General features: G+C 36.0%; 1 protein-coding gene and 1 long non-coding RNA gene across 2 annotated transcripts in view; both read right to left on the bottom strand.

The window, feature by feature from the left end:
• Positions 1-714, bottom strand: part of LOC107837408 (uncharacterized) — a 29,220-nt gene extending 28,506 nt beyond the window's left edge. Inside the window, exon 1 of the long non-coding RNA XR_001663428.1 lies at positions 377-714. This is a non-coding gene — a long non-coding RNA (uncharacterized LOC107837408). The remainder of the gene's footprint in view (positions 1-376) is intronic.
• The window catches only part of LOC103145332 (partitioning defective 3 homolog B-like), a 219,865-nt gene continuing 203,111 nt past the window's right edge, over positions 715-17,468 (bottom strand). Inside the window, exons 24-26 of the mRNA XM_016676721.1 lie at positions 5,443-5,658; positions 4,099-4,243; positions 715-3,993 (exon numbers count right to left, since the gene is read on the bottom strand). Coding sequence (XP_016532207.1) covers positions 4,129-4,243; positions 5,443-5,658 — 331 coding nt within the window. The 3' untranslated portion in view covers positions 715-3,993; positions 4,099-4,128. The remainder of the gene's footprint in view (positions 3,994-4,098; positions 4,244-5,442; positions 5,659-17,468) is intronic.

Below are 17,468 nucleotides of genomic sequence, written 5' to 3'. Positions count from 1 at the left end.
TATTGGACAGTTTTTGTAGGTTTGTGGACATTTTAAAACAAAAGCTTCACCTTAGAGTGTGTTGAGAGGTTTTATCATAAGCATATTCCAGAAATGAAGTGACATGAGGCTGAAGTTGGTTTCTGCGTTTACTGTGTTTGTAACAGGCTGTTTCACAATGATTTCCTCATCTGAACTTACTTAGATCAGATCCACTTCCACACTTTATAAATCAAGATGGCTTCTTGAGAATGCATTTATCTACGGGCCATAAACTGGAAAACTGAAACTGAAGTTGTGATGTGGCAAGTTAGAAAATATATGAAAAACAACATAAAGTTACTTTTTTAACCTATTGCAGAAAATGTACTGAGCAATAAAGTCTGGAATAGGAAACATTTTTCCATTATTAGTTGACTTTGTGTCCAATTTTATCCTGGTGTGGAAAGTAATTCCCAAATTTTTCAAAACTATATTATATGTCGGCTTCGACGGCCTATCAGGTTAGACAATAACAGTTTAATCTACAGAAGGAGCGTCGTTTTGAGTTTGAAGCAACAGTAGGTGCTGCTTAAATGTTAAAACTGAGGGGGAAAAAAAAACAATAGTCACACAAAAAATGTTCAGTATTGTGTTGTCTTCCTGTAACTTTGCCCTAAAAGCTAAAACAAAACATTTCACTGCTGTTCTTTCAACAAAATACTAACAATTTTACTTTTAGGATTTTTTTTTTTTACTTTTGTCAAAATTGAAAAAAACAAAACAAAAAACAAACAAACAAACAAACAAAAAAACAAGCGATTTTTTTTCACATAATTTCTACATTCGAACAGCAGAACCTCACTTCTGCAGCACATCTTCTTCAGAAAAATGTTTGTTTTCATTCATTATCCCACAACTTCCTTTCTTTGTAGAGACTCCGGGTCAAAACGCCTCTTCAACAACTCACAAACCCGTTTCGTACCAGCATGTTGTTTTCCTAACCAGTAAACAAAACATTTTGTAGTCGTGTATTTTACCACGGCATGTCAGGTTGTTTATTCAAGGTACTAGTTAAGTATTTTTGATGAATCGTGAGGATAAATGACCATAAAAATAATCAAGTCGCACCTATGATTTAACTGAATATGATTTACTTTATATTTTTTGATCGCACTCTATGTTTACTGATTGTGGTCTCTGTGAACTCCAATGAAATACAGCTTACTAAGTCACAATAACACAGAGGGGATTATTTGGGAACAAAAACGGAAAGAGAAAAAAAACAGCAAAAGTACAAAATGCCGAGTGTGTGAGATGACCTTTGACTTCCTTCTGTCTTTCTCCCATCACTTCTATTTCTCACTTCTCAGCTTTTACTCATTAGTTTCCAAAGATCTCTTTACCTCTTCCTTTCCTTCTTTCACACTTTCTTTCTTCCTTTCTTTCTTATTCTAAACCTTATCTGACAAACACATATCCAAAAAATTTAATTAAATCTATATTTGTATGAAAAAATTCATTATTTTTCAAGATTCATGGTAACCTCCTCTGAACATTCACTATATTGAGATTTAATCCTCAGTCTTTTAACATTATTCTACATATATAAAAACATTTAGTATCAATTGAAGTTAATACTGCTGAGTCGAGTAGAGTGAAACAAAAATGTTTCTCTTGACTAACTCTCAGTAAATCAACAGTTCAGTGCAACTAAGAGCCGGAGCTCTGAATCAGCTCTGTAAAAACAACAGGGCTGGCTTGATCTTAATGCAGTTGCAGAACGCAGATGTTTGGAAGCAGGTGTGAAATGAAACTAAAAGCAGTTTGTCCTGCAGTTTTACCACCAGACTGTAATGCAAGAGATACTGATAGTAAAAACGTCAGAGTTCATCATACATTCAAGTAGGAATTGGTTTAAATAAAGTTAGTGAAGGTCCAGATCAGCTAATATCATCAGAGGTTGATGGAAATGTCAAATTTGAGATTTAGCTGATTATTAATATTTTTATCTGATGTGAAATATTACTAAGTTTAACACTGAGCTGGAGTCATAAAGTTTCCCATTTGGATCTTATCTAATTCTGTGCTAGAAAAGTAATTAAACTCAAGTTGACTGACAGAAATATCATTATTAAAAATGAAAAAGTGCAATGTTATTAAAAGCATATCATTACACAGGGACATATTTCATACAGCGCTTTACTGTGATGTAACTTCAGGAGTCATAAAGAAAATCTGAAGGACTTAAGAAATTAAAAGTCGGGTTAAGGAAATGGCTCACTGGCAAAAAAAAAAAATATAAATAAAAAAATCCATTTAACACTCTGGCAGCGCCCACACACAAAAACAATTTTTCTGAAGGTACTTTCGGCTTGACAGAAATCTTTCCTTGACTGTCAATATAGCCATGTGTACACTTTAAGAGGATTTAGAAAAATTATCACTGAGTTGCTGATGATCAAATACACTTGATTACTTGATCATCAGAAAAATTCATGCTTTGACAGTTAGGCAATGCCAAGATGGAAAGACATGTACTGAATCAACTGCATCAATCTAGAAAGGGCTCCAAGACTAAATTTAAAAAAATTCATCATTCTACATTTAGAAAGGTTATTTACAAGTGTAAAAATATTTAAGGCAGCTGCCAGTCTTCCCATAGTGGACATTCCAACAAACTAAACCCATGTAAGGCCCTACAATGCTGCAAAAAAATGCCTAAAATCCAAAGATTGGCATATTTAATGTAACATTACAAAAGATTGAAAAAGTATGGGTGTCTGTAATGGTTCCAAAGGGAAAGTTTCTGTTCCATGAAAGTAAATGGCAGCTTGACTTAGGTTTGCAAAGTTGCATCTGGTTGGACAACACAACTTCTCGAGTATTGGTCTTTGCATACAGTAAACTGTGAGACCAAATTGGCAATATTAATGAGTCACATTGGAAAATTGTGTCCCAAGCACTGGAGTAGAAATACAAAAGAATGGCTCAACAAGTAAGGAATTCAAAATGTCACTATGGCCCAGTCAAAGTCCAGACCTCAATCTAATCTAACTGGTGTGAAGGGACCCTTAGAGTGCTGCGGTGGACTGGTGACCTGTCCAGGATGTACCCTACCTCTCACCTGTTGACTGCTGGCGATAGGCAACAGCACCCCTGGCCACCCATAGGGATTGGATAATAGATAGATAGGACTTTAAGGAGCTGTGCATTAATAAATGCATTAAAATAATCTTGCACAGAAAACCAGACGCCTCCACCACAAGAAAAGAGACTGAAGTGGTCACACAGAAACTAACTACTGAGGTGTTCCTACAAATTATTGCATGGAGGGATGCACTTAGTTTTTGCCATGGCTGTATGTAATGCGTGAATTGATTTAGATTTTCAAAATTAAGTAGTAATTATTAATGGAATAAAGCTTTAAAGTGATTTTCAATGACATAACACATTTTTGAACCATTTCCTTCCATTTTCCATAATGTACATCCTCCTCACAGTGAATCAAATACTTCCAGTCACATTCAAAAGAACAGAAGTGGTTTTATGCACAGATCTAATAACACTGAAGAGTCTATTCTGTGTTAATCATTGTATTCTGTTGAAAACATCCATTGTACTGTTTCTATTTTCACTAATCTGTCATTTGAGTTACTTTGGAGAGGCACAGGAACCATCAGGACCAGTAGAGACTTCAGATGCCAGATTTAAACTGATCCTGTTACTTTCATATCTTTGACTGACTTAGATCTTTATATCTTAATATGTGTGAAGTATAAAGTAATCATTTAACACAGAATCTTTTTGAAGCAATTTAAAATACCAAGCAGACAGCCACACCACAGACATTTGCTGATTTTCATCAAGGTATTAATCGTAGAAAAAGGTGCAAAAATATTTGGTAGGTTTTGCACGTTTCAGTCTGTGGATCTTGTGGTGAAAGTAATCCTCTGTTTGGAGTTGGTTTGGCGTTGCTCTCCTCCTACATCCCCAGTATAACCATACTGGTCAGTGCTGGGTTCCATTTGGTGCCTGAAACCAATTAGATACTCTCAAATTAAACAAGATCAGTGTCAGTGTTACATTAATTAGTACATAAGTGATTTATAAAAGCAAAAAAATAACTGCAAAAATTACCTGGAACTGTCATCGTCCGTGATTGATCTCCTATCTATAGCCCCCACCCACAGTTCCACGTGCCATGGTGTCGTACCGCGGTGCCCGCAGTGGAGGAGTGGGAGATGGCGGCACGTCCTGCCGCAGAGGTCCTCTCTGCTGGGTACTGACAGCAGGAAACCATGGAAATTAGACAAAGAAAGATCCAACTGTCAAAATGAAGAAATGCACAATGCCCCTCACTCTGGTTTTACTCAGTCAGGAGAAAAACCTATAAAAAAATTACAAGTTCCAGTGTTGTTGGCACTGCTAATGATACGTTTAAAATGAATGCAAACTATTTTTCAATGTAAGTTTTATATGTTAAGTTGATCGGTGTTGAAGAACTTCTAGTTATCCATTATTTTTTTCTCTTGGGTTTAACAAGAAAACAAAAAATCATGAATTATAATGGTAGAGTGGACCCTCAGTATTAATGGAGACCTCCTCTGAAACTCCAATAACTGCCTAGTTTATATGTTCAAGCAGTAAATGCACCTTAATATGTATCAATACACACTACGAAACAACCTTGACACTACTGATTTCTAAAGTCTTTCTCAGCTCCAGTTTTGGAGGTTCAGCCAATCAGGATCAAAGACCATAAAAGGCCCTACTGGATTGGCTGCTTTGCCCACTAAAGCCCATAGCAAGTCAAGTAGCATTGTCCCTGGGTATTGCAACTTTCCAAGTTGCATTTTCTTTTGAATTTTTTACAAAACAAAAACTTTATGAAAAAAATTCCAAAAAGTTCAAACTATTTGGAGTTGCATTCTACAAAACAAATCCACAAGTAGGCAAATTTGGGAACAGGTGTGGGTTCATTGTATTCCACCTCTGAAAATGACAAGACAATAAAGAAGATCTGTGTTGATCATACCAATTCAGGAAATGGTTACAAGACAACTTGTCCAAATTTGGTCATGCTTACAGTGAGAGCAAAAATTAAAAAGCTAAAAGAGTTGAAACTGTGACCAACAAAGCAACTTGACACTCTATGTCTGTAAGATCTAACCTTATACATTTTTTTGACTGAAAGACTATTTGATTTTAAGGGAAACGTGCTAATAGTGATATTTCCAAAAATTAAATAAACATTTTTTAAGCTCAAATTAAAGGTATAATTTTTCAAAATTATGTACGTGTGTGATGCCATTACAATAAAAGACATTTGTTCTCAACCTTTTTTCACATCTTTTCCAGTGGTAACATTGAGAATGTAAGGTGCTTTATAAATTACTACAACTAGTACAAAAATAACAATATCATCTGTATAAAGCTTTATTGTACAGACAATTGTAAGGCAACATATGTAAACTGACTAACCTGGGGTGAGGGTAGTAGCCAGGTTCAATCCCTCGAGGGTCTCTTGGCTGTTGATAAGGCTGGCCAGGCAGGAAGTTGGAGAATGACGGACCAGACTGGGAGTTGATGTTAGAGTAAGTTGGTGACTGGGGGTACCCCGACTGGGCTTGTGGAGGTCCGGGGTAATGACCCGACCATGACTGCATTGGGTAGTCAGCAGGATCCATCGGCCCTCGTCTATAAAAAGAGAGTTGATGGTTTTGTGATTATTTGGGGACTTTGCTTTGAGATTTTTGTCTTTCAAATTTTAGTATTAGTTTTTATTTCTCTTTTTGGATCTTCATTCCTGATCATTTTGGTCATCTGTTCCTGAGAATTTTGTCACATATGGCCTTGTAATCCTAGCCACTCCCGTGTTTGTGTGTTTCCCAGTCTTTTTATTCAGCAATTTCCTTCCAGGTCTTGCTATCTCCCTGCTTTACCCACCTTGTAGGTCTCACCTGATATTCCCAAATACCTTCACGTTTTGCCAAAACTTTTCCAGATACATTGAACTGTGCTGTTCAACTGTCATCTTGTGTACTGTTTTATCCACTTATTCTCTAGGTTTTTTTTGCTTATGTTAGATTAAAACCTCAGTGTTCCTGCCTAGGTCTTGCTTGAGTTAGGTCCTTTATCCCATTTCAAAAAGCGTAACTCATACAGTCATTGCACACAGAGCAATATTTCCAAGCATGCCTCTCTGATAAGCAACAGTTCAGTCTTTTTTCTTTTTAGCACAGCCTTGGTTAGGTTGAAACAAATATGGCAATTACCCTATATACATCTTTATGTGGTGACTCTTGAAGTACTAATATCCATCCATCCATCCATCCATCCATCCATCCATCCATCCATCCATCCATCCATCCATCCATCCATCCATCCATCCATCCATCCATCCATTTACCTACCTACCTATAGTATTTTCTAGTTTAATTCTTTTGTTTTTCCTAATCTATAGACTCCTTTTCAGTGCATAACTTAGTTACACAAAGTTCCAACAGTTTTACAGAAGAAGAAAGTTATATAAACATGGTTCAAAGTAAGCGAGCTGTGTTAATTAACTTAGATTTTCAAATACTCCTACCTGAGTGAAATCTGCAAAAATGACAAGGTTATGAAAGGCAATCAGAGAAATAAACAGGATTGACCTACATGACTCCACCAACTTGAACCCCCTGCTCAGCCTGAAAAATCACCGGCAATAACACAAATAATCAACCTACTGCTGGCACCACGAACGCCACATTTGCTGTTTTCGTTTCTTTCATGATGTACCTTTCCACGGATTTTTATCAAGAAACAACCAGCAAATGGTAATAGTTCTCCTGTTGCCAATCTGCTGACTGTAAGGCTGAAATATTCATGAAAAGCTGCTGGAAGTGGTCTGCTGCGGACTGGGGAGGCAAGCGGCAGGCACCCTGACGAGCCAAGAGCCTGTTGCAGCCAAAGATCACATAGCAACAGAATATAAGTGACATGTGACAGTTTTAAGTGGGATAGGGCTCAGTTAACGCACGCAAAGACACACATTCACACACGTAGCTGTGGTAAACCAGTCTGGACTTGTTAATAGATATTAATGTCTTGTGCCCTGTGGAAAGCAAGTACACAAACATGTGCTCAGCACATAGCAAACATTATGAGGTATTAGGTTTTATCTCCTATCTTTCTGTCTCTCTCACTTAACGCCATTTGCCTCATTCTTTCTGGATCTGCTCATCTGTCTCGTTTACCTCTCACTTTAAATTCGGCCACTGCCTTGTGTGTGTGCTTGCATGTCTGTATAAATTAGAGAAGAACTAAATTTGTTTCGGCAAATTTGTAACTTCGAGTTAGATTACAATCTTACATTTATGGACTTAACTTGAGCTATGGATAAGTACATTGTCTTGTAAGATGTACAACTTGAACACATTTTTAAAATCAACTTTTGAGCATTTTGAATTGATTGAGTATTCCCAGGACCAGGAATAGCAATTCTTTATAGAATGTCTTTTTTTATGAACCTCTACTAAGTGGGAACTTCTAACCAAACACAGAAATGATCAACTGGCTGTTACCTGGAGATATATTGTTAATCTGATCATGAAGGAGACTAAACAAAACAGATTTATACATAAATAGTTGCTGGTGGTCTCCATGCTGATGCCTGCGTGAGCCAATCTGGGTGGTCAGCTGGAGAAAGTGTCTAACTGCATGCCCTTCGTGTTTCGGATGTCTTCTTCTGCCCCTCCTGGCTCCACATCCACTGTTAGCATACTTATGTGTCCATGAGCGCACACACACACACACACACACACAAACACACGCACACACGCACACGCACACACACACCTTACATTTCTGCTGCTAAGTCAACTCATCTGTCCGCCTATCCGTCACCTGTCATCTGGTTTCTGGCTTATTCTGCTCTACGTATTGGAACTCACTCAGGGTCAGCGTATCAGCTGGACGTCTCAAATTTCACTCCTCTCACAATCTGCAGCCATTTTGTCTGCTCTTTAGCTGGAAAGCCCCCCAACTTGTGACTGTCAGTTTCCCCATTTGCAAATGTGTCTGTTTAGTTCTCTGTCGTCCTTCTTTTAAATGTTTTACAATGGCAAGTCTATCAGAGACATATATACTGGTGCTTATGTTGGTCAGGCAGACTGTCACTTAGCATTTTTTCTTCTAGACATGATAATGTCATTTAAGCAGAGATAAGAGCAGTGCAGATGTGATGAGGTGGTGAAGAGGGCAGGGAAGAGAGTCATAAAGAGGGAGTAGATTAGGGGAAGTAAGGAGAAAAATCAATTCAAATAGATATGGTTTAAATTTCATCATTCTATAATCCCAATTGTATGAGATGTAAATATTTCTGGATGCGAATAAGAATTAGTTTGATGTTTTTGCAAGTTGACAGCTTTTAAAGAAACTACCAGAAAGTTTTTTCCCAGTGTGTGATGATGATTGAGGTTAAGGAAATTGGGACAACTGCTTCTTTATTCAGTCCAGTTTGTTACAGAGTAACTTGATTTTATTGAGCCTGCCTTGTAAGATATGTAAGGTATAAGCTAATTAGAAAGCAATTATGTTTTTCTTCTTTAAATAGCTGTGTTTCCTGTCTTATTTTGTAAGATGATGTTAACGCTCAAGCAGAGTTAACATTTAAATAGCTTTGTCATTAAATGTTTTGCTTCACTACTAACTGGTAGATCACAACACAAGACTTTACTAGACAAGAAAAAAAAGCATGTTCAAGTATTTTGTTGAAAATTTGGACAAACCAATAAATACTTGAAGAATACAATGTATTGAGATGAGGCCAACGTTTGTTTCGTTGAAAGCCTTTGCACACACCATGTTTTAGGGAAAAACTGAACAAGACTTTCAAAAACACAATATGAAGGAGAGCAATGGAGTGGTAGCATCATGATGTCTGTGCTGGTGGTTTTCAGCATATGGCCTCGGCCATATTCACATAGTTAAATGACTTTTTTCACACAAGAAACATTAGTTATCAGTTCCAAAGAATTTCATTTTATTAAGAATCAAATAACTTTCAATAATCAAATTCACTTGCCCTTCCACTTTTTTATTCATGGTTATTTGATTATTTTGGGTTAATTTCTGGATGTCCTAGCTTGTAACAAATGTCACATGTACATTTTTTGCCAATAACTTAATTTGAAATGGATTTATAGTTAACATATTCAATCATAAACAGAGATAAAAACACTGATTGATTGAAACTGTTTAATTTGACTCAGTCTCTAAGTATCTCCTCTCCTTCTTATGAAACCAGTAGGCTTTTTTTTCCAGACTGGAAGAATAAATGATTAATTTCATAAAACATTTGTCAGCATGAAAATGAAAACAACCATTGAAACCCCGGCGTGGTATGAAATGTTACAGAAATCCAGTGGTAATCTTCAGAGAATCCACTGTAAATCCGGTGGCAAGTTTGGAATTCCTCCTCCAGGAACCCAGTCAGCACTGCACAGCAGCTGGGGATTACGGAGTAATGTGGATGGAACCCAGTACTCGCATGCACGCACACACATACACGGATAAAGACGAGCATCGAAAAAGGAAAAAAAAACCCTTACGCAGACGCAGAGACTTAGAAAAACCTTTTCACAAAAACAAACACGCATTCTCACAGAGTTTCCGTTCAGGACGAGTTGCTAATCGTCCCCCTCTCAAACCCCCTACAGTCTGGAGGAGGCAAATTGGAGCACAGCTGGAGGGGAGTTTAGACCCAATGAGGAGGCTGTTAGCCTGTTGGTGTTCATGCGTGCATATGTGTATGCGTTTGTGAAAGACGTAGAGAGGAAGACCGAACAAGGGAAACAGATGTAATGAGTGAGAACAGCTTTCTGGCATATGCAACAAGTAGTTTAAAGTAATTGAGAGAGTCATCAAACCAAAAATGGGGAAAAAAAAATGAAATAAAAAAAATCGACAAATTGAAAACAGTCCAAACAGAACAGAAAAGACATTGACGATTCAGTTTGAAGTGCAATTTAACTATGTAATACCTGTTTAAGGATGACTTCCTCACTGTCGTTATTACACAGATAGTGCTCTCATAAATCAGGTCAGATATTCGAGAGGATAATTGGGGGGAATTTCTCTTTAGGTCTGACAGTAATTGAGAGTAATGTGAGCTGCTCTAATTCCATGGTATTAGGAAGATTTCTGATGGATTTCAGAGGAAACAACGACTCGCTATGTTCAGCGCACCTGCCCCTCTCCCTCACAAACACATAGACACACTGTTGGAGCCCTGCACACAGCTGCTACACAACCGAAAAACACACAAGCTGACTCACACAATGTAAAGCCATTGGGGACTATTCAAAAAGTCTTTACTTCATAATGTTTTTTTGTTTTTTTTTGTTGACAGTTCAATTTTTCAGATCAAACTCTTTTCAAAATCAGAAAAAATAGTGGTTTAATAGAAAAATAACTCTTATTTAACAGATCTTTTTTTGGTTCAAATTCAATAACTATGCCCAGCCCTCATTACTGTCAGAATTGTAGAATCAATAAATCACATAAGTAGAACAAGATAAAGTCAGAGTACATCCAGATCTAAAAAAAAAAAAATCAACAACAACAAAAAGAAAATGTAGCATTTAAAAAGTCACAAAGCCATTTGTAAGTATTTGGGATTCCAGTCAGCAACAATGAGAGCCATTATCCACAAATGGAGAAAACATGCAACCCTACCAGGAGTGGCCGGGTCAAGCAAAATTACTCCAAGTGCGCATCAACAAATGTAAGAACACAAACCATCAATTCAACATAAAGTAAACATTTTACAGATAAGAGAGAGGAGGTTGTATAATGATAGAACAAAAAGATGAAGTAATGATTTATTCAGAGAGTGGAGACGAGAGAAAGAAAAGTAAATAACTGTTGTGGGTGTAATTAGGTTATTTCTTTATTAGTCTGTACAGAACACAAAATAAAACCTGCGTTGTATTATGTTTTCCGATTTTCTGCCAGAAAGAGTCACGACAATTTGAGGGATATGGTAATAAAACAGATTAATCACAACAATTATATCATGACAATTCGTTATGTGTAGTGATAATGAAGGTGCAGCAATCTAAAGTTATTGAAGCTACACTAACTTTGACTATGTTTCATTGTCCTAATGTGATACTTAATTATAACATTTTAATCAGAGAGATGAAAAGTCCAAAATGCAAAGCAATAAAACCTGATAGGGATGAAGGGGTTGGAGCAACATTACAATTACAATCCCATTTGTCGGTAAAAAATGTAAGATTTCCAGAGTAAAACTGATTGTTTCTATAAGTCTAAATGTTGAGCAAGACCATCAAATACATTTCTAACTGCATTTTATTCCATAGACAAAGTATGGAAATCTTTTGGCTAAATAGCTTTTGTAAGGTAAAAGAATATTTGCCTCGCTGTAAAACCAGACTGCAGTTTCCCAAAGCAGACAGATCCATATATATGCTGCACTTTTATTTTGACTCAGTTTTTAATTAATAAAGTTTGTGGTTAATTTGGTTATTTTTCTAAATGTAGTCGACACTTCTGAAAAGAAAAATCAAAACAAAATAAATCTAATTCAGCAAGTAAACTTTAATTTGCAAAAAAAAAAAAAAAAAATAGTTCTGCAACCAAATACTAACCGAATCCAAAGTTGTTTTTATTATTATTCTGATAATTTGTGAATATTCATTACACACTGTATGTTGTCCACAGGTAAAAGAATCAGGATATACTTTTACAAATAACTATTCATTTTCAGAGTCGTTTTCAGGGGTTAAGTAAATATGGTACGCACAGATTCTCATTCAATAACATACATTTTCATAATTTAAAAAAAACAAAAATGACTATTACTCAATATGTGGTCTTCAAAATCTTCTCTGATTTTCTTTTCTTTTCTGAAATGTTGTAACTTCCCTTGGCCTGTCCTCCCAGAGGACAGATCAATTTCATCCTACTTATGTGCTTCAGTTGGAATAGAAGCCAACTTTCAGAGCACAGAAGCTTTATACAATGTTCTTGGAGCGAACACTATAGAAATGTTATGTTTTTAACATACAATTTGCACCTTGTAATTGTTAGGTTGGGTTAAAAACATTAGAAATAACAAAAACAGCCCAAAATATCTAGAAAAGAAACCTGTTGCATAAAATGTCTGAAAAGTTTTTTGAACAATTAAAAAGTAGCAGAGCACCTGCTTTTCTACTTCTCACCAAAATGAAAAAGCAACGAAACACTTGACATCCGGGAAACCTAGTGAACGACGCCACTTCAGATTGGCACGCACACATGGAGTTTCTACATCTGATGGATGGATTAAATGTCCTGATATTCTTGCCAAAAGTCAAAGTTCTTGTCTGTACATGTTGGAGAAGGAGTAAGAAATGACTTTTTACATGAAAATAAAACGATAAAGAATCTCAAACCATTCCAAAATTGTTTTACTAATTAGGTGACCTTTGACATAGCTTTAATTAGTGATATTAGAGTAAAGGTTCCTGCGCCAAAATTCACGCCATGATCTTTAGATGTTCATTTGTGATTCTAATTATGTAACTTTGTGTTGTTTTACCACTTCAAATTCCAATAACATATACTGGCTGCAAGGTAAAAAATATTAGAGTGAAAGGATGATTAGGGCTTAGAAAAAAATGTATTTAATTTCAGAATTATAATTTGTTTCCCTGATACTTTAATGCAGATGGGCACATGGTAGGAACAAACAAGCTGTCTGGAGGAGCATGTCAGATTTACTTGACCAATTTAAGTTTTTTTTTAATTATTTTAAGTCAAAATTCTGAGATTAAACCCAAAGTCAGGAGTCTTGCTTCTTTTTCAAGCTCTTTCAAGCCAATGTGTACAAATTAGAGAAAACACATGCAGAGCATGTGGATCTCTAACTGCAGAGTGAGAACATCGAGGTTTTCCTTAATGACACGGCGTGACACCCCAGAAACCCAATGAGGCTCTAAGCTGTTTTTCTACTTATCGGTAAGCGGTTACACACTGTGTCTGGGTGCATTTGTTTATCATAGATGGCATTCTGTTGGTTCAGCTGCTAGTGTGGTTTCCATTGGTGAACGTGTGTGTGTGTGTGTTTCCTTGTCCCCTGGTTTTAAAATCTCTCTTAACTTTTGACCTCATGGAAGTCACATGACACTCCATTGGTTTCCACCTCACATTTAGAAGAAGAGGTTAAAGGCTAAACTAGCGTCTTATCAACCTGGATTAGAAGACAAAGATAAAACATTCAAATCTTTGCTAGTGACTACGAGGTTTCAGTCAAGCACAGTCATAGGTTATTAGGAAATTTGACACAACTTGGACAATTTACCCTTAAAAGTTGACCTATTAACTGAAGAATTTCTCACAAATTAAGATTCAACCTCTTTGTCTTTTATCGTTTCAGTGTGTGAATCTAATAAGCAGCTTGCAGACAAAAAGTTGATCACTAACAGGTCAAAGACAAAGGAATGGGGCCGCAGGATTCTGAGTGGGGGCAGGAAAAGAGAATGAAACAGAAGAGAGACTAAATTTATTTAAATGTCTTGGCCCCAACTACTTAGCCCTACACCCATGTGATCAACAATTGGTTTTATGAGTTGATTTTAAATTTGTAGGATAACTTAGCTCAGAAAATGTTGATTCAATGCTTTGACAACTGTGGTGCAGTCAGTTTGATGCATATGTCAGATGTGCTCCTGCTTTAACACTTGCAGTTTAAATGGGTGAAACATCTTTTCTGCATATCATTAAGGTCAGCAGGAGTCTGCTAAGAAACATTTTCATTCAAATATGTTAGACCTAATAAACATATAAAACCCATACAAAAAGCCCTCACAAGTAAAATAGATTATGTGCAGAAAGTGAGACTTTCATCTGCTTCCATTCATTGCTGCTGATGTCCAAATAAAGCTTTTCTGGTGAGATTCAGAATCTGGATCCAAGCAAAAATCACAATATCTACATTAATGATGACATAATTTAACTTTTTTGAATGACAATATTTTTCACAAGTGGCCATTTGTCACTGATACAGTACAGACATACTGAGCTCACCAAGGAGCAGGTTTAAATCTCTTGGTAACTTGCTAGTCTGTTCCAGGTGAATGATTTTAAAAATTGCTCATGATTTCCTCTTCCTCATCACAAAAAATAAATAAATAAAAAACATCATTGCTTTTTCTCCTTAAAGGAGGTGTTTTGTCTGGAACATGATCAAACTTTGGCAACTTTTGCTGGATCATGATAGCTTTTTTGAATATTTCCCAATTTCGGCCATGGGACTAAACACAACTGAAAATCAAAAGTTGCAAAAATGATAATATAGTTACCATTTAAAGTAAAATAAAGCAAAGCCCAGTTTATCCTATTCCACAAAGGAACAACATTATATTTTAACTGCAACTACTTTGACTTATTGACCAAGAAAACATGAAAGATCTAAGTGGATATCACACAAACAATATTATATCAAAAATATAGCAATAGCTGATAAGCAGTACAGAAAACGCTTTGAGTAAAATAAAAAAATAAAAATCAAAGAATAAAACAGAGCAAAAAGAATAGAGGAGTTTAGGTCCAAAAACTGAAGAGAAGAGGATGGTGGCTGCAAGCGAAGAGAAATTCAGCCTCATATGAACACCTACTGAAACTGATAGAAATGAAAGGACACAGATAACAAAGTGGATGAAAATGAAAAAGGGGAATACAAAAAGTAACAAAGAAGAGGGGGTTTGTGATTGAGAAGAGAAGAAAAAGGAAAACACAAAGTGTTGCCCTCCAGAGAGCGAGCATGCTGAAGGTCAGCATCTGCTGAGAATAATGGGCACTACTTTGGAGGAGTCCACATGTGTGCAGACGCCTGGGTACTTACTTGTTCACATTTCAATGAAACTAAACTCCGTTCAGAGGCTCCTATCTGTCTTTGTCAATAAAGCTCTGTCAGGTAGGATTAATTCAGCAGTATATCATGCAGGAATTACTGGTAAAGGAAACCAACTTGATTACATTCCCCTGTGCACGTAAGTGTTTATGGACTAGGTCTCAAGAAATGCCATCTTTGAATGTTTGATGATGCATAATTCAAACTAAAGCTGTGCTTTGTGGAGAAATGAGAACAAATGTTCTGAGCATATGCAAATGTGCAGAGAATGGGAAGAAATGGGAGAAGAGCAAATGAAAGAAGTGCACAACAGTAAGTGGTTAAACTTGAATGTATGATAAAGAGAGTAAAAAAAAAAGAGACAGTTCAAATTAGAGCACCAAAAAGGTAAAATATGAGCTGTCAGTAACACACACACACACAAAAAAAACCCTTAAAGAAACGTAAAATCAGGGCTGGAAAAGAACCCATTAGAGGGAAATAAGAGGAACTGAAGGATGAGGGCCTTCCAGATGGTAGGAGACTGTTGCCTCGGAAACACAGAGAGGGCAGAACAATGGGGATTTGGAGTGGCGTTTTGTATCCCATCATAATACGGCCATGCCATTTGGAAACTGAGCAGAGAAGCTGCAGCCTGCACATTTACTGTGGGCACGTTCTTATAATCAACTCCTATAGAAGATAAAAAAACAAAACAAAACCAAAAAAAAAACAACATGCAACAGTTTACTTTTAGTAGAGATTTTTAGTACATGTTAAAATTTGCAAATAAATTCATGCATTCATTTTTAATGAGAACCAATAAAAATATTTATGTTTCCAAAAAAACATACAACAATATTAACTTATCTAAAATGCACTTACAGAGCAGCTAAGGCTGTGAATTGCATGTAAAAATGAACCATAACCATCCATAGACGCAACAAGGATTCAAATTAGGGTTGACATTCAGTTATGCGAATGCCATACATTACCAATTACAAGTGGAATAGCTGGTGGGTTCCTGAAATATAGTAAAGTACAATACTAATTACACCATATCCTATTGAAACAGCAATCATTATTTCACATCTTGAGACCCTTATGCTTAATAGTTTCAGGCTGGGGACATTTTGGTCTGTCTGGGACTAAAGGATACAAATTGCAGCCTGAATTCTGACCCGTAAAACACTCTGAACCAGGAACATGAAGAGTTCATACTTGAAATGAGAATTTTACAAGCCAAAGAAATGATGATAAAAAGATAAGCACTGTTATGGATTGTGGCATTCACATGGATAGAATTAGGTGCCAGAAAAATGTACTTCAGGTAAAATATTGAACACATCAACATTTATCTCAGTTTAAATACTTCTAGTGGGGCCATTGGCATAAAATGTGCACCAGATGTTGGCAATAATCCTAGCAATCCACACATATAAAGAAATCAAAGCACATTAGTCATGAAATGAAGTTATAGGGGAAAAATTTAATGTCAATTTCCAAGGAAGACAACAGTTCCAAACCCACAGTCAAGAAAAATCTTAGGTGGTTTAAGAAAAAAAGTAAAATGGCTAGAATGACTAAACCATTGGAAAGAACTTGAGATTAGAAGACAGGAACCTCCATAATCATTAAAATTTTAAGACTTGTGTGAAAAATCACACCTGAAAAATGTATGCATTGTTCAGGTGCACACATGAACAATGTATGCACCTTGAAGTAGCTTAATCTCCTGTAGGTTCCCATACAGGAGATGTCTTTAAGTTGTCAACACCAAGAAAGACTTTTGCATAAAGTATTTAATACATTTCTGTAAGTGTGTTCAATATCTCTTCTCAGTGTTGTTCCAATGTTCCACCCACAGCTTAATCTGAGAACTAATATCTGTATGTCTGGATTAGTTCAGTAGCTGACATCATTTTATGTCAATGTAAATATGTACCGAGAGAAAACATGCTTTTAGTACTGATTATGCTACTGTATAGACACAAAAATACCTCTATAATAACAGAGGTATTTTTATAAATATAGTGAAGTTCGATAAATTATAGATTTTTTTTTCGGTAACCCAATACATTGAATGAAACACAATAATTTACACAAATCTTTATTTCTACTAATTACAATAATTTTCTGCTTACTACTAATGAAGACTCAACATCTGAGATAAGAATATAAGACCAAATAAAAATAATTTTAAATACAGAAATGTGGGCCAAAAAAAGATGTTTAATACCTGCTTACTGATCATTGTCAAAAATTAATTTTAAACCACCAAACAAACCTCATTGGGGTAGTATAATTTACTGAAATGTATTAGTCATATATTTAGAAATTGCAGCATATTACTTTTCACAATGTAACAAAAGGGTAACTGGAGTTTTAAAAATCAATCTATAAGAGAAACTTAACAAGCTTCATTTCTACTCCCACTGCTTTATTTTGTATTTAAAAGCCGACTGCTGCAGAGTTGTAAAAGTACTTCATCCATTTTATTAACTGCAAAAATTTGGAGGTGTTGAAGACTTTATTTTTTTGCTTCTAAGATAGTTATGAATTGTTATGAATAAAATAAGTTATGAATTGTAATGCATAAAATGTTATCTACATGCATGCTCAAACA

Source organism: Poecilia formosa, unplaced genomic scaffold (genome assembly GCF_000485575.1).
Source record: "Poecilia formosa unplaced genomic scaffold, Poecilia_formosa-5.1.2 Scaffold140, whole genome shotgun sequence".
Taxonomy (NCBI): Eukaryota; Metazoa; Chordata; class Actinopteri; order Cyprinodontiformes; family Poeciliidae; genus Poecilia; species Poecilia formosa.
Note: the sequence above shows the minus strand (reverse complement) of the source record. Positions and strands in the feature narration are given on the sequence as shown.